The 25,412-nt window shown below is 41.2% G+C and overlaps 1 protein-coding gene across 6 annotated transcripts in view; it reads left to right on the top strand.

Moving 5' to 3' along the window:
- Nucleotides 1–25,412, top strand: part of col12a1a (collagen, type XII, alpha 1a) — a 57,564-nt gene that overhangs the window by 6,524 nt on the left and 25,628 nt on the right. For 3 of the 6 annotated variants that reach the window (XM_077620741.1, XM_077620744.1, XM_077620743.1), the window contains exons 1-28: nt 1,201–1,359; nt 1,451–1,624; nt 1,700–1,990; nt 2,063–2,665; nt 2,866–3,144; nt 3,435–3,710; nt 3,778–4,050; nt 7,785–8,054; nt 8,144–8,410; nt 10,128–10,320; nt 10,517–10,641; nt 12,324–12,473; nt 12,540–12,659; nt 12,739–12,903; nt 12,971–13,117; nt 13,983–14,122; nt 15,010–15,139; nt 16,495–16,640; nt 16,817–16,946; nt 17,514–17,650; nt 18,423–18,552; nt 18,628–18,767; nt 19,292–19,424; nt 20,950–21,089; nt 22,461–22,590; nt 22,669–22,808; nt 22,937–23,066; nt 23,195–23,215. In XM_077620741.1, coding sequence (XP_077476867.1) covers nt 1,272–1,359; nt 1,451–1,624; nt 1,700–1,990; nt 2,063–2,665; nt 2,866–3,144; nt 3,435–3,710; nt 3,778–4,050; nt 7,785–8,054; nt 8,144–8,410; nt 10,128–10,320; nt 10,517–10,641; nt 12,324–12,473; nt 12,540–12,659; nt 12,739–12,903; nt 12,971–13,117; nt 13,983–14,122; nt 15,010–15,139; nt 16,495–16,640; nt 16,817–16,946; nt 17,514–17,650; nt 18,423–18,552; nt 18,628–18,767; nt 19,292–19,424; nt 20,950–21,089; nt 22,461–22,590; nt 22,669–22,808; nt 22,937–23,066; nt 23,195–23,215 — 5,068 coding nt within the window. In that variant the 5' untranslated portion in view covers nt 1,201–1,271. Of the gene's footprint in view, nt 1–15; nt 70–843; nt 1,108–1,194; nt 1,360–1,450; nt 1,625–1,699; nt 1,991–2,062; nt 2,666–2,865; nt 3,145–3,434; nt 3,711–3,777; nt 4,051–7,784; nt 8,055–8,143; nt 8,411–10,127; nt 10,321–10,516; nt 10,642–12,323; nt 12,474–12,539; nt 12,660–12,738; nt 12,904–12,970; nt 13,118–13,982; nt 14,123–15,009; nt 15,140–16,494; nt 16,641–16,816; nt 16,947–17,513; nt 17,651–18,422; nt 18,553–18,627; nt 18,768–19,291; nt 19,425–20,949; nt 21,090–22,460; nt 22,591–22,668; nt 22,809–22,936; nt 23,067–23,194; nt 23,216–25,412 lie in introns of those variants that run through there. The other 3 variants (XM_077620745.1, XM_077620742.1, XM_077620746.1) reach the window with 3 other exon arrangements.

Here is a 25,412-nt window from a genome sequence, read left to right as displayed (position 1 = left end):
CCCCCCCCCGTCCAGTCCAGTCCAGTAACTCCAGTGGACACGTCAGGAGACCGGCGTCAGATGCAATCAGTGAGTGTTGTTTCCTGCGCCAACCCAAATATTTACGGGGCTTCTTTTTCATCTTCTTTCATTTCGACAAACACTTTCTGACAACGCGCTTGGAATATTTTGGTCAGTTTTTGATTTTCTGTCACTGCATAATGTTCTCGCTGGTGAAGGAAAGCATTGATTCCTTTATTTAGCAACAAGCTCTAAGGAATAAAAAAATGGAGGAGGAGGAGGAGGCCTTGGTTTAGAGAAAAATTGGCACGTTTATTGTACACTATTGAAAAAAGAGTGTCAAATGTATTTTTTTAATGAATCAACTACTTTTCTGATCATCGATAGATCATTTATAGACATTAGTATTTGTCCAAATCCTCTTTTTCAGCCTCTAATAGCAAATATTCTCTCGTATTTTGGATTTTTTTTAATGAAGAAAAAAATTGAAAATCTTTTTTTAATTAAAAAGAAAAAACAGTCATCTTATTGATTTATTTACATTAAAAAATGGAAAGAGAGTAAACATTGTCAGGTTTGGATTAAAAAATAGTTTTGGGGAACCCCCCGAAATATTCAGTATTTAAAGAAATGTGACAGTTTTTATCTCAGAAAGGGAAAAAATTATATACTACTTTGTCTTTAAATTATCTTTTTTTCATTTAAAAAAGCAGACTTTAAATATATTTCGAAAAATATATGTTATTTACATTTTTTTAAAAAGTGCAAGTTGAAAACGGAGCAAAAAATGTTTTCCTGTGAAAATCGTCTTTTCAGACACATTTTCCCTTTTTCTTTCTCCAGAGTGCTCCGTCAGCGCGATTGCCGATTTGGTTTTCCTGGTGGACGGTTCGTGGAGCGTGGGCCGAGAGAACTTTAAGCACATCCGCACTTTCATCGCCGGCCTGGCCGGGGCCTTCGACATCGGCGCGGACAAAACCCGAGTGGCCGTGGTCCAGTACAGCACAGATACTCGCACCGAGTTCCCCCTCACCCGTTACACCCGGAGAGGAGACCTTCTCCAGGCCATCAACTCTCTGCCCTACAAGGGAGGAAACACCATGACAGGTAAGCAATTAACTTCCTTTCGCTATATGTTTTTACAAAGGATGAAACTATGCTGCATCTAAAACCTCCTGGAAATTCTTTCCTCAGGCGATGCCATTGAGTATTTGGCGCAAAACATCTTTACGGAGCAGGCCGGAGCCAGGAAGGTTTTCCCCAAGATCGCCATGATCATCACCGATGGGAAATCCCAAGATCCAGTGGAGGAGCATGCGAGAAAACTGAGGAACATGGGAGTGGAAATATTCGTCCTCGGTAAGATGTTCATTTTTTTTTTAAATCTCGCTCTCCCGCGGGTCGGATCGAGGTCATGACAACGGCACCCTCGTGGTTTTTGCCGTCTCAGGTATCAAGGGCGCCGATGACAACGAGCTCCGGGAAATGGCTTCCACTCCGTACGACTCGCACGTCTACAACGTTGCCAATTTCGACATGATCCAAGACGTCCAGAAAAGGATCATCACCGAAGTGTGCTCCGGCGTGGATGAGCAACTCAGCGTTCTTGTCAGCGGAGAAGAAAGTAAGTCCACCTTGACGCTTGGAGCTTCAGAACAAGTCTCCAAAACGGACAGACTCATTTCTCGTCTTTCCTCAGTGGTGGAGCCGGCGACCAATTTGCAGGTGACGGACATCGCGTCCAAATCGATGAGAGTCACGTGGGATTCCTCGCCGGGAGACGTCTCGGGATACAAGCTGGTCCTGGTCCCCATGTTGCCCGACGTCAAACGTCAAGAACTGTACATCGGCGCCACGCAGACCTCCATCATTATCCGCGACTTGTCTCCCGAGACGGGCTACGAGATCAGCCTGTACGCCCTCAAGGGTCTGACGCCCAGTGAGCCCATCATGACGATGGAGAGGACCCAGCCGGTCAAGGTGACGACAGGTAAGGAGGTTTGTCGGCGAACCGGTTCGTCCGCGGCGACCTTTCGTTGACCTGGATCGGTCTCGTTGGTAGAATGCTCTCTGGGAGTGGACGTGCAGGCCGACGTGGTTCTCCTGGTGGACGGCTCGTACAGTATCAGATTACAAAACTTTGCCAAGGTCCGCGCCTTCTTGGAGGTTCTGGTCAATTCCTTTGACGTGGACCCCGCCAAGGTCCAGATCAGCTTGGTCCAGTACAGTCGAGATCCGCACACCGAGTTTGCGCTCAACACCCATCAAGACATCAGCGGCGTGGTCAAAGCCGTGCGCACTTTCCCCTACCGCGGAGGCTCCACCAACACGGGCAAGGCCATGGCCTACGTCAGAGACCAGATCTTCATTTCCTCACGCGGCGCGCGAGCCAACGTCCCCCGCGTCATGGTGCTGATCACGGACGGGAAGTCGTCGGACTCCTTCAAGGACGCGGCCACGGACTTGAGAAACAGCGACGTGGAGATCTTTGCCGTGGGCGTGAAAGATGCGGTCAGGTCCGAGCTGGAGGCCATCGCCAATCAGCCGTCGGACACTCACGTCTTCGAGGTGGAGGACTTTGATGCCTTCCAGAGGATTTCCAAAGAGCTCACCCAGTCCATCTGTTTGAGGATCGAACAGGAGTTGCTCAAGATCAAAAAGAAGAGTAAGTACCTGGCGAAATGCAACATGGTGCTACCGTGTATTTGAGATTAGCAATACGATATCTATACATAGACAATGGACAAAAAATACTTTGTATTCCAAACCCATCAAGCTAGAAGGCAATTACAAGATGACGTAAACCAGAACAAGTCAACCGTACATCTTGACGGAGGCACTAAATCTTTTCGTTTGGGTTCTCAGGTCTGCTTGCACCCGAAAACTTGGCATTCTCCGAGATCACCTCCCGCAGCTTCCGCACCACCTGGACGGCGCCCATTTCCGACGTCTTGTCTTACCTGGTGCGATTCCGTAAAGCAGAAGATGTCACCGGGGACTACATCACCCTGGCTATTCCCAGGGATAGCCCCACCGCTGTTCTGCCACATCTCTTCCCCATCACCACCTACGAGGTCAATGTCTTTGCCCAGTATGACCAAGGAGACAGTTTCCCTTTGACCGGTGAAGAAACCACCCTCGAAGGTAAGATCAGTTGGAGGTTACGGCAATCATTTACAAACAGTCCCCCAATTCTAGCTAATAACATAACTGCATTCCGCTTTGGATCCAAATTTTGGTTTGGTTCTTCCTTCGCCTCCAGAAATGTTTCATTGGGGGCCACTGAAAATTTGGGCGTGGCAAACCAGAACTAAAAACGAATACGGCTTCCAAACAGAAGTAGCCAACGAATTTATGGCGCCATTGATTGAAGTGGATCCTCTCACTTGTTTAATAAAGTTTAACACGAACCGTTCGCGTCTTACCATTTCCAGAGATGGGGACAGTCCGGAACCTAAGAGTCACAGAGGAAACGACAAACAGTTTCAGGGTATCCTGGAACGCCGCTCCGGGATCGGTTCTTCGATACCACTTGACCTACGTCCCGCTGAACGGCGCCGGGGAAACATTGGAGGCGCAGACGATCGGCGACGAGACGACCATTGTACTAGAGGAGCTTTTCCCCATCACCACCTACCGTGTTTCCGTATTCGCCGAGTACATCACGGGCATGGGGACTGACATGCAAGTGGACGGCACTACCAAAGAAGGTGAGGACCGCCATACGTCTCTGTCTTCAGAACTTGCGTAGTAAATGGCATTCACGACTTCATGCAGTCGTCGGTTCGCCACGTGACCTTCGGGTGTATGACGAAACCATCAACACCATGAGACTGGCGTGGGAGGCTGCCCCGGGAAATGTCCTCCAATATATCATCGCCTTTAAACCTAGCGATGCAGGCGAAAGGAGGGAAGTGACCGTCAGGGGTGATACAACGCAGGCCTTGCTTCAGAACCTTCAACCGGATACTGAATACGAGCTGTTTGTCAGCGCTCGCTACACCTCCGGACTGGGCGAACCTCTCCTGGGTATCGGAACGACGTTAGAAGGTAAGAAACGATGTCACTTTTAACTTTTCCCAAAACATATACATTTTCGCACGGCAACGCGCTTGTAACATAACATAACATAAACAAATTGAACTGAACTTGGATTACGATGCAGACACACTCAAAAATAGGTTTAATCTAACCTTACACTAAACTTAATTCCAATTTTGTTTTAAATTTTGATACCTTTCTTGGCTCTATTGGCCCCGCCTCCACCCTGGCTTTCAATTGCAACCTATCAAGGGTTGTTTGCTTTTGTATTCCCTTCAAAATATTCCCAAAATGATGCACACACATGTCCTCCCAATAGGATAACGCACGGCCACTTGCCAACGAGAAGTAGTATATACTCCTCTCGTATTAGCGATTGCTCCGCCATTCGCACTGACTAACGGCAAGAAAAAACACTGAAAAATGCAGTGCTCCTAGAGACATTACACGAGGGATTTGCAGAGAGAGAGACAGACATATTTTTTTTAAAATTAGTCTTCATACAACAAACACTCCATTTTTGTTCATTCGATGCCAGACGGCAAGTGTATACACTTCTATTTCACAAGGAGGAAAAAAAAATGAAACTACGCCAAGCCCTCCAGCAAAAAGCTTCAACGATGATATGAAATCATTAGCAACAAAGTAGTCTATTAAAAAAAAAAAATCCCATCTAGCCATGACACTCCTCCTGCTGCAGCCCAGATGATTTTGGGCGTGGTGCGGTTTTAATTTTGTTTAAGGTTTCGTGTAAACAAAATTCCTCTTGTATTTCCCCCTTGACCGAAATGAAGCCTTATTATAGACTTAAGCGCCATAAGTCAAGGACTATGCGGTGTCACTTGGCCGCACACCCCCATCGGAAGAGCAAAAGGATGACAAAGCACGTTGTTTAGGCAGCTCGCTCTATTACGCCGTCATGATCTCAGCGTCCTCTCAACACTGATCTCATTGTCTTCAGGGGTCATTCACCCTTGTGAAGTCTGTGTAGGTGGCTTACACAAAGCTGGCCCTTATGTCCAAGGACCATACGCTGCTAGCCAACACAGAAGCTACCGACAGGGTAGACATCATTCTTACGTGGGAATGTCTACCGGGGCGGTAAATTGCCCAGGTGGATCAGAAAAGGATTTGAGGAACGACCGCCGTTATTGACTTAGAAACGGGCGGTTCTGGCCAGATTGAAAGATGTTACCATAGGGAACGATGGTAAAGGTGTGGTAGCCGTCTCGAAGGTGCGGCAAAAAGAGAACCGGCCGGCCGGGAGAGGGAAGATCAAGAGAAAAATGGTGACGGATTTAAAAATGGCTTCAGGGTGTTCTGGAGGATTGAGGTCATGCTTGGCGGAAAATTGTGTTGCTTGGATTTCACGTCCACGTTGCTAAAGCACACCTGCGGTACTTAAAACTAGTGCAATTCCCTTGTTTTCATTGGAAATTGCACTTGGATTTATTTGCCTGTTTCAAGTCAATGAAAGAGAGACTTTTATTAAACTGAAGATAAGATCAATCATATTTCAGGCATTTAGAATGTAGAATGTGAAAACTACATTTTAAACTCAGCTGGGAAACAGGACGCAAAAAACATCCATGCAAAGTAATACATTATGGAAATCAAATCTTCCAAAAAAAGCTTTAAACACTAATTAATCTCTTTAAACTCAAAATGTTCTACTCTAATTTCGGTATAAACGTTTAAAACCTTTCCCTTGACTGAGGATTTATGGACATTTACTTTAATAAACTCCCAGATTTTTTCTTGATTAAAATGATTGAAAACTAATTTATTGCATTTTTCACATTAAAAAATATCCCTTTAGAAGTTTGAGATGAAATATGTCAATCAAAGTCATTTGACTTTTACATATAATCGTTTTTTTAAATTTCAGAATAAAAAATATATTAGATATATATTAAGTTTTAAATTTATGGGCTAATAGTATTTTTTTCTTACACATTAATCTGTACATTTTAACACTCAAAACAAGCTGGAAACAATTATTTGACTCGATTTAAAAATAAGAAATCTTATTAAAGTGTATGTTTTCTGTGTAGTAGCATGTTCGTTTTATATACTGATATTATTTTTGGCGACTTAGGAAATTCCTTTTTTGGACACTTATCCCGCACGTTGACTAAATTACTTGAAAAATCACATCATCCGTGTTAAATGATGCTTGTCTTAATATGTCGTGAGTGGAAGAAAAAAAAAAACGAACATGAATTAGGGATGACATGAGCCGTGTTGGGACTGACTTTCAATTTAAAGCCGGTTGAGACTCAACAAGTCGGAACTTGGCGCTCGCCATTGGCCCGCAGCTGTGTAGCCTAATGCTATTTCAAAATAATGAGGGTAATTATGCGTGCTGGTGCGATTATGTTTCTCTGGTTTGATATTTAAGCATCTTCGGGGTAACAGATTTAAAGGGGATGTTAGGACATGCCCGACAGGGGAAAAACTTTTTTTGGAACGCCTATTGATGACATTTACTTGAGTCACATCACCATTTATGAATGTGGGAATTGATTGAGCTGTTTAATTCAAGCCTTCATAGCTTTTTTTTTTTAAAAATGTGAGGGTCAGTAAGAAAAGGAATGAATGAATGTTTTTTATTAGCGCTCCATTACACCCAGCGCTACCGAGAATGCTAACCATTTGATTTATTATAGCGTTCTTGCTTTTTGGAGTGGAAAAAGTCCGATGGCGTTTATGCTTGCTAAATCTGTCAACCATGTGTTTCATGCATGCATGCTTTACCTTTTGGAGTGGCAAAGGTTGAAAAGGGGGACACAGTCTGCAAAAGTCATCAAGCCGGTTCCTTCCTTTCACGCTGAACCGGAAGAGTCAATCAAGTTTTTCTTTTTTTTTTTTTTTTTTGCTGTTTGCTTGGCAAAGGAGCTCTAGTTTTTTTGGGAGACTTTGGCAATAGTATTTGCAGCCTTGACTGTTTTCACGGTCCTTCAAACTCTGGGACTCCAGGGTGGAGTCTCAGGGCGAACATCACGCTGCTTTGGCTGGAACTTCTTCTGCTATTTCGGTTTTGATCGCTTTCCAGGTCTCTGGTAATGGTTTGATAGGATGCTCACAAGGAGTAATAAATTAGACACAGTGGCTATCTTTTTTGCTTGGAGTCGCAACTCCGTGTTCCTTTTTCCAAGGGGGTCGTCGAATGAATGGGATTAACAGAGAACGACAAGTTAAACCGATTTGGTTTCTAAGCACTGGCGTGAAGGGCCTTTAAAGTTTCGCCTTATCTACCGTAGTTTCTCGCATATAGGCCGTATTTGTAACTAAAAAAAATGATGACTGAATCAAGGTGCGGCTTATATGTGCACAAATTAGACTTAGACTATCGATTCATACATTGTCTCAGAAATACCACTTGTGGTGATTTTTCTTAAGATTTTCACTTCAAAGTAACACTTTTACTCCCTATTAAAACCATGAATATGGAGGTGAAAATTGTGAATCAGGGAGCGGCTTATACGAGAGAAATCGTAAAATTCAACGGTTTTAAGGCCATTTCAAGGGTTCGGCTTATATGCGAGAAAATACTGCACTTCACGATATTCGATAAATTGGACTTTGCAAGAGATCTTTAATTTTTGTAAAAGACACTTCAGCATTCCTATTTTCCACTTTACTGTTCCTTGCACAGAAATCTGGCGACAAAACATCTTATAATGTACCTACTTAACAACTACACATCGATTCCTGAATTTATATTTCCAATCTATCCACAGAACTCGGTTCCCCCAGGGACTTGGTGACCAAAGACCCTACAGACACCAGTTTCATAGTGTCCTGGGTTGCGGCCCCTGGTAAAGTTCGGCAGTACCGCATCACCTGGCAGTCTATGTTCACCGCCGAGTCTGGAGAAAAGACCATCCCTGGACAATACACGTCCACCATTCTGGAGAGCCTGACCCCAGAGACACGTTATCAAGTGTCCGTCTACGCCGTTTATGGTCACGGCGAGGGTCAGCCTTTAGCTGGAGAGGAAACTACGGATAGTAAGTTGATTATTTTCTTTGAAATGACCTTCCTCTTACCTGGTCTTCCCTTCGTTTGTCCTAACTGCAAACGTTTTCCTTCCTCGCAGTCTCGGCCGCCGCCAGAGAGATCCGTGTCTCCGAGGAGACGGAGAAGAGCATGAAGGTGACATGGCAGCCGGCCCCTGGCAATGTGGTCAATTACCGCGTGACCTATAAACCGCAATCGGGAGGCCGTCAACTGGCGGCCAAGGTGTCCGGTGCCAATACCACCACCGTGCTGAGACGCCTCACGCCTTTAACCACCTATGACATCATTGTTGTGCCAGTTTACCGCTCTGGAGAGGGCCGCGCAAGACAAGGCGTGGGAACAACATGTAAGTCGCTCTAACACTTGACTCATCGTTGCTTGTGTTCATTTTGAAACATTTTAGGTCAAACGTTAATACATTATATCCCTACGACTAAGAGTCTAGAACAGGGGTCGGGAACCTTTTTGACGAAGAGAGCCACAAACAATTCATATTTTCCAATGTTATTCCTTGTGAGCCATACTACCAATTTAAAAGTCAAAATACATGCGTTTAAACGAGTGCCTTTTCAATTTTTTTTTAGTCATTTCACCACTTTTAAAGTGGAAAAAACTGAATATTTTTTAAAAGATGCTTATACTGTTGCTAATCAATGAGAGGATGCATTCCATAAGTCTACTGCAAAAAAATGAAGATTAAAGCAAAAAAAATGAAGATTAAAGCAGTTCTAAATGTAATATCTCAGTTCTGTCAACAGCGATTTCCATATTTTAGCTCACAGGTTGGCAAAGAGCCAGATGCACCCATCAAAAGAGCCACATGTGGCTCCCGAGCCATAGGTTCCTTACCCCTGGTCTAGAACAAGGGGGTCAGACTCGGGTTGGTTAACGTCAACTTGATTTCATGTGGGCTGGACCATTTTAGATATAATATTTAGATTTTTTTTATAAATGGATTAAAAGAACTGGATTAAAAGCCCTAAATATTCAGTTTTTTTATAGATCTAAAAGAATGTTTATTTTAGCTTATATATATTTTTAGATTTTACAAAATGATTTTTGAACTAAAAACACAGAAAAAATGGATTAAAAAATGACAATTATTGATTTAAAAGGGGGAAAATCAGGAAATGTAATATACATCTATACTCTTCATTTTAATTTGATCCTAAAACAGAAAGTGATTTACTTTCCCGGGCCACACAAAATGATGTGGCGGGCCAGATTTGGCCCCCGGGCCGCCACTTTGACACATGTGGTCGAGAATGTAGTTGGTCAACTGGGTGTTGAAAATGCATGAATGAATGTACCTTAGATCTATATGTAGTAAATACTCATAACGATATAAAAAACAAAACCAGTTCTACTTGTTGACTTCACTCTGTCAAATGTAAAAAAAAAATGGCATCCTCAAATCGCTACTAAATTAGCATTACTTCTCACATTGCTATCAAAATGGCCTCAACTTAACGCATTCCCATACCTGTCAACTTTTAAGTTTTCCCTATATTTTATACGTTTTTTGATCATTTCAAATTGTATAACAACTTTTGTATGGGATTTTTAAGTACTTTTTTTGTAAAACCAATCTTGTCTTACCTTTAATCTTGAATTTAGTGCATACTGATTGGGCACCCCGTCCACTTTGGAGAAAACTTTAGACTAGGGTTGAACCCTCGATCTCAGAACTGCGAGGCGGACTAACCACTCTTCCATAGCAAACCTCCAAAAAGTATATTCTATAAAAAAATAAAACGATGATGAAACTGACATTGCCGCAGGGAGCGCCCGTTAAAGTCTGTGGTGAGAGGAAATAAAATAAAGTGTGCGTGGGTGAGTGACTGTGAAAGGGTGCTTGCTCCAGCTTGGAGATGTTCTTTACACCTCATAAATGTCAAAATTCACCATTTCATGTCTTGTGAATGCGTTTCGGATTTATTGACTTTGTGCGATTTGGCTATTGACGTACATGAGCAAGTCTGGAAGCAACTAAAATGGATTTGTAGAAGCTCCTAAGATCCAAAATAGACTAAAACAAATATTTGCATTTGTCTCCCTCCCAGTGACCCCTTACAAATCTCCCAGGAATCTCCAGACTTCCGAGCCCACAAAAACAAGTTTCCGTGTCACTTGGGATCACGCACCTGGCGAGGTCAAAGGTTACAAAGTCATTTTCCACCCTTCAGAAAATGATATTGACCTGGGAGAGCTTGTAGTCGGCCCCTACGACAACACCGTCGTATTGGAGGAATTAAGGTAGCTCCACTTGCTCTTGGACTTTTACCGGTCCAATCTTGGTCGATTTTAGAGATCTATCAAATGCATTTGCATGATTTTTGAACTAAAAACAGGAAAAATTGATTAAAAAACCGTTCCAATCTTGGTCGCTTTTAGAGATCTATCAAACGCAATTGCATATGACACTACATTCTCGATTCCTTTGTTTTTCCAGGGCGAACACCAAATACACCGTGAATGTGTTTGGCGTGTTCGAGGGAGGCGAAAGCATGCCATTGGCTGGACAGGAGAGAACCACTCTCACGAGTGGACCTGAGCCACCGCCAATTGAACTATCAGGTAACGTCAACTGCGCTTCCATTGCTAGAATTTCATGGTTGTAATATATAAAAAGCAGTCTTTGGTAGAACCGCGTCACTCAAGAATGTAGCGCCGTCTTCGTTGTGTCAATCAGAGATTCCACGGTGTTAGATTCATGTCACCATTAAAACCTGTTTGAAGCGTACGCTTTTGAAAACACACGTCACTCGCTTATGCTCGTACACTTATTTTATGTTACAAGTCTGACTCTATTCTCAACCAATGAGGAGTCGGGATCCAGGGATAATTCAGATTGGGTGCTTAACGTCCAATCACATCCTAGTTTGACTATGACATCCAGATGTGGCTTTTGGGAATTCAAATGCATTCAATTTGAAGCGTGACAGGTATGCCAACTGACCAGAAAAGGAAAAATATTGTTTTTGAAAAGGAAAAATATCGTCTTTGAAAAGGAAAAATATCGTCTTTGAAAAGGAAAAATATCGTCTTTGAAAAGGAAAAATATCGTCTTTGACAAGGAAAAATATCGTCTTTGATAAGGAAGAATATCGTCTTTGAAAAGGAAAAATATCGTCTTTGAAAAGGAATAATATCGTCTTTGAAAAGGAATAATATCGTCTTTGAAAAGGAAAAATATTGTCTTTGAAAAGGAAAAATATTGTCTTTATATGTTTTACAGAAAGAAATATAATGGAAAGTATATCAGGTGTTGTTTTGATTGGTTGGTAAGCACCCAATAGGAGTTTACAATGAGTTGCAAGCTGGGGAAAAACGCCTTGTACGTGTCTTTGAGAGCCGTAATAAGCGGAATTGGTAATTGGATTTTTTTTAACCAAAAACAAGCTTTCATGTTTATAAAACACAGTCTTGCATGCTTCAAACACGTTTTACGTACGCCGTATTTCACGTTACGGTTCTACCACACAATTCCACCTTCCATTTTTAGTCCAAGTGCGGACTTGATCCTCACATATTTCATTTTTTTTTCATTTTTCAAATATTTATCACCTGAGTACTGTTAAAGAAAAAAAAAGGTTACGTTCGTTTGACCGAGACATTTTCTAACAAGGAAACCGATAGACAAACAAATGCGTGATTCGTATTTCGCTTTTAGCAACTGAATTTTCATTTCAGTGCTTTCTCATCTGTTCGTTTTGGGTGAGCTTTTGATATTTTTTAGAGGGGGAGGAGGGAACTACTTGATGTATATAAAAAAATGTAACCTGTGTTCAGTTTCAGGCAGTGGCATCTGCCTATGCCAGTCGCACATCTTCTTTTTAGGTGCTGAGGATCCCAGCTCACGTTTGGAAAACAACATTTCAACCTGTATCAGAGTTGCTCCAGACTTTGATATGTCATGGGCTGTTATGCCAACAGAGGCACTGCCCCGACACGCAAGGAGAGGACAATAATTACGACACCTGGAAAAGAAATGTCAGCTGGAGAAAAAAAAAAATCGTCAACCATGAAAACGCTTAGCCGCATTCCTTCGTGATTGTTGAAATGTTTGCATTTTCCGGGGTTACGTTTCCATGTGTGTCAATAGCGAGCATTCTCTTATTTTCTTCCTTTCTTTACCACTTTCATAACTTGAAACATCTTAAAGCATTCTTTTACATTTTCAATTTGAAAACAATGGAGTAAATGTGCCTCGTGGGAAATGCCAACTGATGAAAACACCCCGATTTTTCTTCTGTCAGATGTCGTGTGCAAAACCAGCGCACAGGCTGACATTGTGCTACTTGTCGATGGATCCTGGAGTATCGGACGTCTCAATTTTAAGACCATTCGCTCCTTCATCGCTCGCATGGTCGGCGTCTTTGACATCGGACCCAAAAGAGTCCAGATCGGTGAGTCACTTTCAACAAAACCACCGTAATGTGCATTTGTCTCACGAAAATCTGCGGGTAATCCAGGCCTGGCCCAGTACAGTGGAGACCCAAAAACCGAATGGCATTTGGACGCTCATCCGACCAGAGAAGGTCTTTTGGAAGCCATCTCTAATCTTCCCTACAAGGGTGGAAACACCTTGACTGGTACGTCCTGAATTTATTCGAGGGATTTAAGAAAAAAAATGGCATTTAGATCACAAATTCAATATTTTGCGTCTTGCAGGTCTGGCTTTGAATTACTTGCTCCAGAATAATTTCAAGGAAAATGTCGGCATGCGACCCAACGCCCGCAAAATCGGCGTGTTGATCACCGACGGCAAGTCCCAGGACGACGTCAACCTCAATTCTCAGAGGCTGCGGGACGAGGGCATCGAGCTCTACGCCATCGGTAAATCCATTTTGCCGAGTTCGCCATGAGGTGGACGATTTGAGCTCACTTGTACGTTACGTTTCAGGCGTGAAGAACGCCGATGAGAACGAGTTGAGGTCCATCGCCACGGATCCAGATGACATTCACATGTACAACGTGGCTGACTTCTCCTTCCTGTTGGACATCGTGGACAGACTGACAGACAACCTTTGTAACAGTGTCAAAGGATCAGGTGTGTAGTCACCTAACTCAAATTATCGCTAACACGTTTGGACATTAAAACAAAACAACAACAAAAATGCATCGTCTTACGATATAGCTTAAAAGTGAAGCATTACACCCCCGGGTTTCCCATATTCTTGATCCATTATGCTTGCAACTTTGTGGGAAGACGTTTGGAGGAGTTTGTTTTTTGACCACGTAAGCATTCAACCCCGCAAAATACCTTGGGGATGAATAGAGACATATTGTGAGTCAAGACTTCTCATTCGACATAAGTGATCTATGACCTCAAATGTTTTTCGCCATGAGTGGAAAAACTTTCCCACAGACAGAAGCCGCTGCAAAGGGGAGAAACAATTCCATTTACTTTTCCATTCTCAGTTGAAATGGTGTAAAAGGTCAAAATAGTCGTGATGCTAATCATTAGGAATAGTTGTAAATAGGTTAGAACTTTATTTTGTCCCGTATTCGGGAAATTTCTTGGTTGCAGTAGCAAAACAGACACAGAAGACATTGTAGAGCTAGTTAGAAAACTTGACACCACTTTAATGGATTTTCACTTCCATCATGAACCGTTATCTGTAAAATTATAAACCGTATGTTGCCTTAATCCATTTCAAACGTAGACCAAACACAAATTGCCTTTCATGCTGAGTTTGTTATAATGGGCAAGCTAGTTAGCATCGTTAGCCCTTTGGAATGAATGAAAGTAAAACAAAAGCCGCACATTGATCGGTCCAAAAGTTGAGAATTGGCTAGGTTGCAACTTTCCACTGAGATTTTATAAGACCTTGCAGGTGGTAACAGCTAGCATTCTTTGTTCCGCATATAATGCTGACCACGGTACTTAGCTCGCATTTTCCATCTGCCCAAAGGGGGAGCGCCCGATGCGCCGAGCAATCTGGTAACATCTGAGGTGACTCACAGTTCTTTCCGAGCCACGTGGACTGTCCCCGAGGGCCCGGTGGAAAAATTCCGTGTGGAATATGTATCGGAAGCAGGAGTCCTCCAACAGGTAACTAGCACAGATTTTATTAAACCACAGAAACAGCTGCCATTTGTTTTCTTCTCGGAACACCTAATGGTTAAGTGCACTTCCTTAGAGTAGAAGCAGTGAGAGAATTCAGTTCCACCGTTTTTAGAGTCTAACACCCGGTTAAAACGGCCATTTTTTTTTTAAAATTCTCGTTTGCATTGGCCTCCTGTTGAATGGATGTCCAAGGACATTAAGATCTGACACAGGGCCAGGAACTATCAACAATCAGGTCTCCGTTTGGAATCCAAAACATCATGACCTCATGAACAATAGCAACAATGGAAAAAATGGAGTGCATAACTTTAGGGACACGACATGCTTTTTTGTCAAATGAAATGATCTCCCAAATATAATGAGGTAAAATGACCTTCATGGAGGATCTAATACGATTTTTTTTAATTACTTCACTTAGGCAATGGAAAAAATATACATCCAATACCTTCATTTTTTTCATATTATTTTTTTTAATCACTTCAGTTATGCAATGGAAAACATATCCATCCATTACCTTCATTTTTTTTCATATTTTATACACTACAAGTCCAATAAATGAATAATGATTTGACCATGTTGAATCTTATGATTTTCCAAATGTACTATTCGTGTGTAAAGAATTACATTGCAATTTTGTGGCCAGCGTGTATAGAATATACTTTTGATCATCAATTCTTAACTGATAATACTATAACATTATTTTCAATTAGTAGTTGACAAAAAGTGTCGGGTGTCAGTGACAATTTAACTCCGAATTCTGCTATTATTTTATTTTTAAACCATTTTATCCCCTCAGAATCACTGCTTTAGATCTCATACCGAATAGCCCACAAAAATGTACAGCATCTGCTAAGTGTTTTCTGTAATTTTAGGTTCTCGTGGATGGCACTGAGAACACGGTAGTACTCCAACTGCTCAACCCTCTCACCGAATACCTGGTCAACGTCTACTCTTTAGTGGGAGAAGAAACCAGCGAGCCACTGAAGGGCGTCGAGACCACATGTAAGTTTTTTTCTTTTTTACTCTCAGGGGTTTTGGTTTACTACTTGGCACGCGCTCTTTGATTACAAATACTTTGAAGCATCCATTTATGGTTAAAGTTTCCAGGGTAATGTAAACTCCGATTGCCGTCTCCAAATAATGTCAACATTAAAGAAGGATTCGCTAAACTTTGATTTCCCAGGGATTCGGTCCTATTCTGTGAATCCCAAAAAATATATTTTCCCACTCGTTTGGGGACTCTGGTAATCACCTTTGGCTTTTCGGCCGTTCCGTATAAAATAAATAAAATAAGAAAATTCCATTTGGCTTGATTATGATCAGTGAATCACTACTGTTTGTAGTTTGACTTGCTTTGAGCGGCATTTTTGACTCGTTTCTTTATGATTCAAGTCACTTATTACTTACAAAATAAATAAATCTCACTAGTACCCACCGCAAACCTCCCCCCCCACCCTCGAACGATTAAGTATGACACTCGGGGAAATTATGGCTTTGAGTTTTGGTGTGCCAGCCCCAAAAATTTCCTCGAGCCCATCTGGCCGCTTCCATGAAAAGTTTCTGAAGGCGCCAACGGTTTCGACACTTGAGGTTGGCAAGATGGAACGAATCAAGCAGGACCTTCTTGCTAGCAAGCTTTAGAAAAGACCAATTTTGTTGGTGCTAATAAAATCATACAATGAACCGCCAGGAAAAAAAGGGCTTTGTCCTTGGGATTTTTTCCTTCTTATTTTAGGACATAGTCATAACTATACTTACGAATGCCTCTAGGTACGAAAGTTTCAGGTAAAAAATTTTTTATATGCAAATCAGTCACTCGAGATCCGAAAAAGATCCAACGCATTTCCTTATCCATTATTTTATTTTGAAAATATTGTCGTGGATGCATTGATTCTCACTTTAGAACATCGCTACTCTCTACTGGGCTCTCATTCTATCTCATATAATGACAATAAAAGCATTCAATTCAATTTAATTGGCTGTCTCACAACAACCACTATCCATGTTTCAAGATTCTCTCTTACATACAACATCTCCCATTATAACGGCCGCTAAGGGAACTATTTCAGCGGCGCAAGGCACATTTTCATATGCTTTGTCTTTTAAGACATTAAAAAATAATTTCCTTATAATTTTCTCTCATTTTTGTATGTTTCCTCACATCTTCCCTACAAAATTGGGACACTTTGACCAATTTGAAAGGGTTTAGTTGGTACTTGTGTGAGGACCGTGGAATTTACATATAAAGTACACCTCTACTTACGAAATTTTCAAGTTATGGAAAAAGTTCTGGAGCCAATTAATTTCATAAGTAGAGTTACGACTGTATTCTGATTCTTGATGTCTTTACTCTGCAGTGCCCCTCCCTGGTGTGAGACGCATGGACATCTTTGATGAGCAGATGACAACCATGAGGGTTAGATGGGAGTTGGTACCAGGCGCTACAGGCTACATGTTGCTCTACTCCTCCATTAATGCCACCGAACCTTTCGTCGGACCGGAGGTGAGCGTCAGTCGGCTGTCGATATCCTATTCCAAACCTAAACACTCATTATTGTGCGCAAAAATGACTGAGTTCACCCAGACAAGGGAGGGTCAGGATTTGTTGAAACAGCACCAAACAGGTTTTTGTTTCACCTACGTCACATTTATGGGCAACCCTACATTGTTTTTTCACAGATCAGAGTGGCTAGCGATACAACTGACTTCCAGCTGGTGAAATTATCCCCCAACACAGCCTATACAGTCTCTGTTTTGGCCCTGCATGGGGAGTCCGCCAGTCAGCCACTGGTACAACAGGGGGTCACCTGTAAGTACATTTCGGATGATATTTATTTGGACCGTAAATAATATAATGCTAGAATAGATTCACTCAGCGTTTTATTTCCTCTCACATTTAGCAACTCTTACATTTTCTACTTTACCGATGTAAATAAGTGGTTTTGTCGACCTTTCATATTGCACCAGGGGCGGAGGTAAGGGGGGGTGCTGAGGGTAAGGCTGCCCTCAGGCCCTGGGTTCTAGGAAGACCAGTTTTACGATGTAAAGGAGCAATAATATGTTAAAATATCACTTATCCTCACTGAGCTACTTGAGATTCTACTTGTATTTTTTAATGGATCGAACATTAACTGACAGCCCTTCCAGTCAAAATGGCTTGGAGGTAAAAAGGTAAACATACATTTTAAATCGGTGACATCCCTACCTACTTTATACTTGTGACCGTATGGTTTTCCTGCTGCGACACTTGAATTTGGGGAGCAGTAACAAATTCTCATTGAAGCATTATCTTGGTTTTAACAAGACAAATTGTCTCACCATAAATCACTCTTTTTAAACTATAAATGTGACCCCTTCACCCCCACTCCCTGTTCAGTGCCCCTTCCACCTGTGGGCGAACTGAGGGTCCAGGACATGACTCATAGTACCATGAGGCTCATTTGGGATGCTGCTCCCGGTCCTGTCCGCAAGTACCTTATCACCTACAAGCCTGACACTGGAGACGCAAAGGAGGTGAGTTTCATTTTTGGAACTTAGAATTTATCTCATTGGTGGAAATGAGCCAGATACTCGTGCCACCCGGTACTCGGACGTTTCGTCGAAAGACGTTTGGTCCCCGGACGTTTGGTCGCCGGGGTCGCGAGTCCCGAGGTTTGAGTCACGAGACTTTCATTTGTTTAACCCTAACCCTATTCACTCAATGTTAAATAATAGTTATTAAATCCCTATTCACCCAATGTTAAAATCTATCAATTGCATCCGACCAAACGTCCGTTCTACCAAACGTCCGGGGACCAAACGTCTTTCGACGAAACGTCCGGTCACGGTGCCACCCCAGTATGGATATGAAATGTTCCAGAGTTGGAGCATAACAGGAGAGAATTGAGAATCCTTAATCGGCGCTTTCTGCTCTTTTTTCGTCAACGGCACCATTGGATTTATAGACGCAACATGGTTGCGTTTCCATTTGGGCCTTCTGGAAATATGCAGAATTGTCTTGCGGCCTGTCAGTTTGATCGTGAAAAATATCGTTAGCAAAGGAAAATTTCTCCTGGCCGGTAAAGAGCAAAATGCTGGCGCACAGATCGTGGAAATGCTAGCAGCTCTGGGACAAACATGCCCTTCACAACTCAGACACATAAAAATGTCATTGTCTGATGTGACTTCCAAATAAAGTCACTTCAATTGGAAACTTGTACAAGACTTGGGAAACAAATGAGGTAAAAAACAAAACAACAAACTGCCGAATCATCAGATGAAGAATGTCACGCCATAATGTTTACAGCTGGAGGTGGGAGGAGCACAGACCACTACGGTCTTGGACAACCTGATGTCACAGACTGAGTATTCCCTGGCCGTTACTCCAATCTACGATGAAGGTCCCGGCCGGACCATGTTGGGAGAAGGAATCACCGGTAAGAATGAAAACGCCATCGATGTGGATCTCGGTGCTCCGACGACACGCTAACATCTCAACCTCCATCTTGCAGACGTGGTTCCTGCCCCAAAGAACCTTCGGTTCTCTGAAGTGACCCAGACCAGCTTCAGAGCCACCTGGGAACACAGCGCTCCCGATGTGGCTCTCTACCGCATCGGCTGGACCAAGCGGGGAGAAAATAACTTTCAATATGTAAGTCCATACACAACCACTGAATTTATGATTTATTTTGGCGGGCCGCAAAAATTGATGCGTCGGGCCACATCTGGCCACCGGGCCGCCACTTTGACACCTACCCTAACGCTTTATCACAGTGTCTTTTCATTAGCATACTGTTTTTTTAATTCATCATTTGATTTCTTCATAAAATATATATACTAATCAAAAATAGACTAGTGATTTATAATAATACAATTATAATTAATATGATCCAAAATATTCCAGTTTTTGGACGCCAAGTCTTTATGGGTTTCGTTTCTGGTTAGGTTTTTTTTTTATATTTTTGGACACCAAGTCTTTATGGGGTTTGTTTCTGGTTAGATTTTTTTTTGGGGGGGGGGACACCAAGTCTTTATGGGGTTTGTTTCTGGTTAGATTTTTTTTTTTTTGGACAGCGAGTCTTTATGGGGTTTGATTCTGGTTACATTTTTTTTTTAATTATTTTTTTATTTTTTTAATACACTTGCCTTACTCATCCGCCATCTTCTTCCCATCAGGCCATTCTGAACAATGACGACATCAGCCACGTCTTGGAGGACCTGGAGCCAGACACTCCCTACGACGTCTCCGTGACGGCCATCTATCCGGACGAGTCAGAGAGCGAGGACCTTCTCGGCACCGAGAGGACATGTAAGATAAAGACAGATAAACCAATGCCTGTTTTAATGTTCGGTCCGATCGCATGTCAATACATACATGTGTACACGGAAGCTTGGTGAAAGGCTTTTTCAATGGTGAATATTCCCACAGTGTCATGTTTATTGAAGGGTGCGCCCGTTATACCTTTTTATTTTTGCCTCCGTAGTGCCCAGGAGAAGTATTCCGTGTAAGTAAACGTGTCAAAAGGAAAATAGTCCTTTTCCTTTTAAAGCGATGGAAGCATGATTTCATTTTTTTGGGACCAATTTGCACCGTTGTTGCTTGGTCAAACATCATCATCAATATCATTATCATCATCAAAATCATGACCATCATCCTCATCATCATCATGTTTGTGTGCTTGTTCCACTGCTGCTTGATCCATCATTCTTTTTGAGAATGATCTTGCTAATGAAAAGGGTGTCAAAGTAGCGGCCTGGGGGCCAATTCCGGCTCCCCACATCATTTTGTGCGGCCTGCCAAAGTATGTTTTATGGTAAAATTCATTTAATGAAGATTCTAGATGTTTGGTGAATATTTACTTTTTTACTCCTTTAAGTAAATATCTATACTTTTTTTAAAACAAAAACATATTTAATTTTTCCAGGTTTTTGTGTGGGGAAAAACATTTTTAAAAATCCCAAAAATAGATAAAAATTCATATTTCCTATTTTCTTTTATTTTGAACATGTATAAAAATTCAATATTTTTCTTTGAATGAAAAGCAAATGGTTAAAACATAGATTTAAAAAAACATTCAATTAAACATTTTTTTGAAACCTAAAAAAACTGAATATTTTGGCTCTCCCCACACTTTTTTAAAATCCAAAATATATTTAAAAAAATCCTCACCTTGAGACAAATAAAAAAAAATCACCTGAAAAGGTTTACTTTTTCTTTTCTAAATTAAAAAGTATAAATAAAAAGACGATTCCTCCTATTGCGATGAAAAAATATAAATAAATAAAAAGAATACAAGAGAATATCTTCTATTTAGAGGTTAAAAAATAGTTAGTCAAATAATTGTGGCAGCCCAATTGGCAGACATCTCCAAACGAAACAAACCGTAATTTCGACTCAGCCCGCAACAAAAATGACTTTGACACCCACGTTAGCCGGCTTTATCCAGAATCCAAGTGTGCATGACAGATCGCAGGGAATTGACAATTCCTTGTATGAAAATGTTCATTCCATCATCCATTCCACAATTCATTTCTTAATCAACCACCCCATCCTTTCATGCATCTTCCATCCCACTCATTGGTCCACCAATAATCCAAAGACTTCATCCCCGCTATAGGAAAGATACCATCACTCCGATGAGTATTTTTTCTCCTTTTAAAGCAGCAGTCCTTGATATTTGGAGGTCTTCCCATTCCTCAAGAACGACTGATGTAAAACGGGCTGGAATATCAAGGACAGCGTCTTTAAAAGCATTTGAAAGCAACAGCTTTTCACTTACGAAAAAGACCAACTGTACTTGCAAGGTTTTAATTCTCCTCTACGTATTCTTCAGCGCCTCTTGCTCCGGCTACCAACCTGGTCGTATACAACGAAACCATCACAACTCTGAACGCCAGGTGGAATCCAGCTCCCGGGCGTGTCCAGAACTACAAAATTACCTATGTTCCCACTTCAGGAGGAAGGACCCAAACTGTAAGTCAAACTTGAAGCAAATAGTGTGTGTGTGTGGAGGTCACAGGCCCGTTAGCACAAATAGGATTAACATACATGCAGTATCAACAGAAGTAAGCAGCTACACAAAAATGTCTTAGGGCGACGCACCTAGTTCGTTGTTGTACTCCGCAGTTATTATAGATGTGCTGGAATTTTCTGTCTGACTGACTTTTCAATTCAGTTTTACAGAAATGACCTAGCGTACTTGACCTTCTTCGTACACTGTGGTTTGTCAGTGGCGGTCGTTAGCGTCGTCACATGGTTTTACTTATTTTTCTTGCCTGTGTTCCTCTTAAAGACCTGATGAAATGTGGTTACGTTCCAATTGGCCGCAACATATGACTTTGATTGGTGGATTAAAAAAAAAAACTAAGACATCTTTCGACAACTACAGAATTATGAAACATTTGGCTTTACAGGATGTGCAAAGGGGAAATCAGTTCAGCATGGTACCAATCCGTTTTTTTATCAAGAAAGGCTACGATACTTGAAATTCTTGTCACTTTCCATTCCATTTTTGCTGTACTTGAATCGTATCAAAACACACGGAGTTAGATTAATTTCATATTGTCTGTCAAGATTTGATCAAACGCACCATTGGCTGCATGTTGTGAAATGAATTAATTCCACAACTTGGATTTTTCGTAAGTAGAGCAGTACTTTATGTAAATTTCTGTCACTTGGATCTTGTTTTCATATCTTGGAACGGTCCTATGCATATCGTTTCGTAACCTATTTAGAGACATTCGTAAGTAGAGGTCCAACTTTATATGGATTTTGGATTCAAATATGCCTAAAGCAAGGGTGTGGGACTCGGGTTGGCTCACGGGCCGCATTAACTTTAACTCGATTTTATGTGGGCTGGACCATTTTAGATATAATATTTACATTTTTTTTTAAATAAATGGATTAAAAGAACTGGATTAAAAACCCTAAATATTCCATTTTTTATAGGTCTAAAACAGTTTATTTGAGCTTTTTTCTTAGTAAGGGAAAATAATTTATTTAATCATTTCTTTTTCATTTCAAAAGGAAAGCATTTTTTTTTAATTATGTTAAGTGGAAAACAGAAAATATTTTTATATATTTTTCGATTTTACAAAATGATTTTTGAACTAAAACAAAGAAAATATGGATTAAAAATTGCAATTATTGATTTAAAAGGGGGAAAATCAGGAAATATAATATACATCTATATCTATCATTTTAATTTAATCCAAAAAACAGAAAGTCGGCACTCACGATTCACTTTCCCGGGCCACATAAAATGATGCGGCGGGCCAGATTTGGCCCGCGGGCCACCACTTTGACACCTGTGGCCTAAAATGTCCATCATCCCCCAACTCTTAGGCCCAAGTCGGAGGGAAGAAGACCACTCTCTTCATGCCCAAACTAACCCCTGACACGGAATACTCCATCAGTGTGGTGGCAGTTTACCCGCGGGGAGTCAGCAAAGAACTGGTCGGACTTGGCAGGACCAGTAAGATGTTTTTCATTAACAGGAGCAAATTTTCTGACATCATTATTGAGTTGCTTTCCCATTTTTTTTTAACCTCAGAGCCTTTGGGTGCTGTCAGAAACCTACGGGTAACCGACCCCACTACCAGCACCCTTAACGTGTGGTGGGAGCCCGCTGAGGGCAACGTGAGACAGTATAGGGTCTTCTACGAACCTGCAGCTGGAGGCCGTGAAGACATGGTAAGCTATAAAATCCCTTCCTGTGAAAGAATTGATAGTTTGTGCAGGGACTTTTTAACAATCCAGTAAAAGTGAAGGAAGAAAAATTTCTGTCAGGATAAACGAAACTTTTGTCGTCATTTATGCAGGTCCAAGTATCAGGCAACACCTACGACACAGTTCTGAAGGACCTTCAGTCCGATACAGTCTACACCGTGACCGTGGTTCCCGTTTACTCCGTCGGAGAAGGACTACGCATGTCGGAAAATGGCCGAACACGTAAGTAGGGCCTCAATGTCGAGGTAAAATGCAGTTAAAACCTGTTTTTTTTTGTCTGAGCTATTTGTTTATGACAAACTTGAAGGAAGATTGCCCCCATCATTCCTCTCTATTTTTTACTTCTGTAGTGTCTGGCACTGGTGGTTCGTGTAAGTAATTCTTAAATGGGAAAATTATCCTTTCACAGTAAAGCATGCATCATCATCATTTTGGCCAAATTTCGCAGTTGTTCTTTGGCCAAATATTATCAGTATTGTCATCATTATCATCATCATCATTATCATCATAATCACGATGACCATGCACAAGCTTTAGGAGGCCACATTTCTTGCTGACATTTTTTAAAACCCTCATTCCTTCATTCATCATCCAATATATTTCTCGATCTATCCATTCATACAAAAATATCAATGTTCATAAAAGATACCAGAGACCATTTCACTTCTAAAGCAGCAAATCTTGATATTCATAATAATTGGTGCATGCTAATTTGAATGTGGTAATTTTATTGTAGTTTGAAGACAAATGCCACCATTAGCAAAAAAAGTCAGAGTGAACAGAATATCAAGTTCTGCATCTTTAAATCATTTTCCATCATCTCCATTATCATCATCATCATCATACCAACTCAGTAATAACTACCATCTTAATGTGCATGTGTTCCCCAGCACGTGATGATCCTAAAACCAACCTTTAACCTATTACATTTCAAAAATAGAGTAAGCCAATAAATACATATTTCTACCCTAAGAAAACACAATCCAAAAATTCCCCCCCAAAAATCTGCGATGTCGTGAAGCCGCGAAACTTGAACTGCGAAATAGCGAGGGATTACTGTATTCCTTCTTTCAACAAATCAGACGCTATTTTCCAGTTTCATAATACCGTTATTCCGTCTGGAGCCTTCTGATTGCGTAATCCTAACATTCCCAGGTGATCAATCATAACCACAAGCAGCTCAGTCAGCTAAATAATGTCGATGCGGGGACACAGACTCCTTTTATAACCCCCCGGGCTTTAAACCGCCAACCTCCACTGGGAATGAATCAGCATTTTGAGAAGCGATTGTGTAGGAAGGAATTCCTCAGCTGGCAGCCTTAGAACGCCGTTCTTTACCGTAATATTGTCCGTTTATAGTTTGGAATGAAGCGTAGTGGTCAGGATAATGGTGGGTTTCGGGTATTAGGGGAGGGGCTTCTTGACTAATGACCCTCCTTTCGGGAAAAAGGAAAAAGGACGAGAATAAATAGTGAGTTTTACGTCCTTTTTGTCTTGGAAAGAGTTAGCAGAAGGGCCTGTTAGCATTTCCGTTTTGTTGAAATAGTCTGCGATATTTATCCGAAGGCCTTCAGCTTCAGCCCGTTAAAGCACGGAAGCACTCTCTGCGTTTTTAACCCACTGCGTGCGTTTCCTTCTGGCGTTTATGGGTTTATAATGGAGGAACAGCACAAAAGTGCCGAACATCTGCTTTGGATTTTTCAATGAGAAAATGCCGCACATACGTATACCTTGTTTGTTTATCCTTTTCATTCACCTCTCAGGCACGGACTGGAAGCTTTTGCTTCATTGCGCCGTTGTTGAGGGACGTCATCGGGTTTCTGTTTTTCCTCGGGAAGTGTTCTCAATAGGGCTGAACGATATCGGACAAAACTGACATTTTTGGGGGTTTGCAAGATTTAAAATGGAAGCTACCTATTTACTTTATTCTATTTATTTATTCACATTGAAAATTGAAAGAGGAAAAGAGTAAGCGTTCTCAGTTTTGTCTATTTTTGTCATTTTTAGATTTCGATTAAACATTTTGGGGATAAAGAGATATTTATAAAGTTATATTTTAGTTCAATATTTTTCCCAAAAAATCTAAAATGACATTTTTTATCTATTAAGCATTTGTTTTTATTTCTAGATTAGATTAAATTTAGATAGATTAGAACTTTATTTCATCCCATATTCGGGAAATTTCCTTAGTTACAGTAGCAAGCACAGACACAGAAGACAATATAGACCTAGTTAAAAAAACTGGAGCCACACACAAAGTCCACAAAAGCTTTTTTATAGATTTTTAAATTAACTTGTTAAAAAAAGAACTATTACATTTTTAATTACGAAACATTCATTTAAATTCTCTATATTTTCATCAACAAAAAAAAAAAAAATCCCTACACATCTATCATCTTTATTTGAATTTTAGCATTCTAGCATTGACCTTTACAAGCCCCAAAAAGTCATGCAGAGGGGCTGCAACTGGCCCCCGGGCTGCCAGTTTGACACTGTAATTCGTGAGCTAACACATTCGTTAACTTCAGCTATTATTGTTCAATGTCTGACTGGTCTGTTTTGTCTCAT

This window comes from Stigmatopora argus, chromosome 15 (assembly GCF_051989625.1).
Source record: "Stigmatopora argus isolate UIUO_Sarg chromosome 15, RoL_Sarg_1.0, whole genome shotgun sequence".
Lineage (NCBI taxonomy): Eukaryota > Metazoa > Chordata > Actinopteri > Syngnathiformes > Syngnathidae > Stigmatopora > Stigmatopora argus.
The sequence above is the reverse complement of the archived record's forward strand: the minus strand, read 5'-3'. Positions and strand labels throughout refer to the sequence as shown.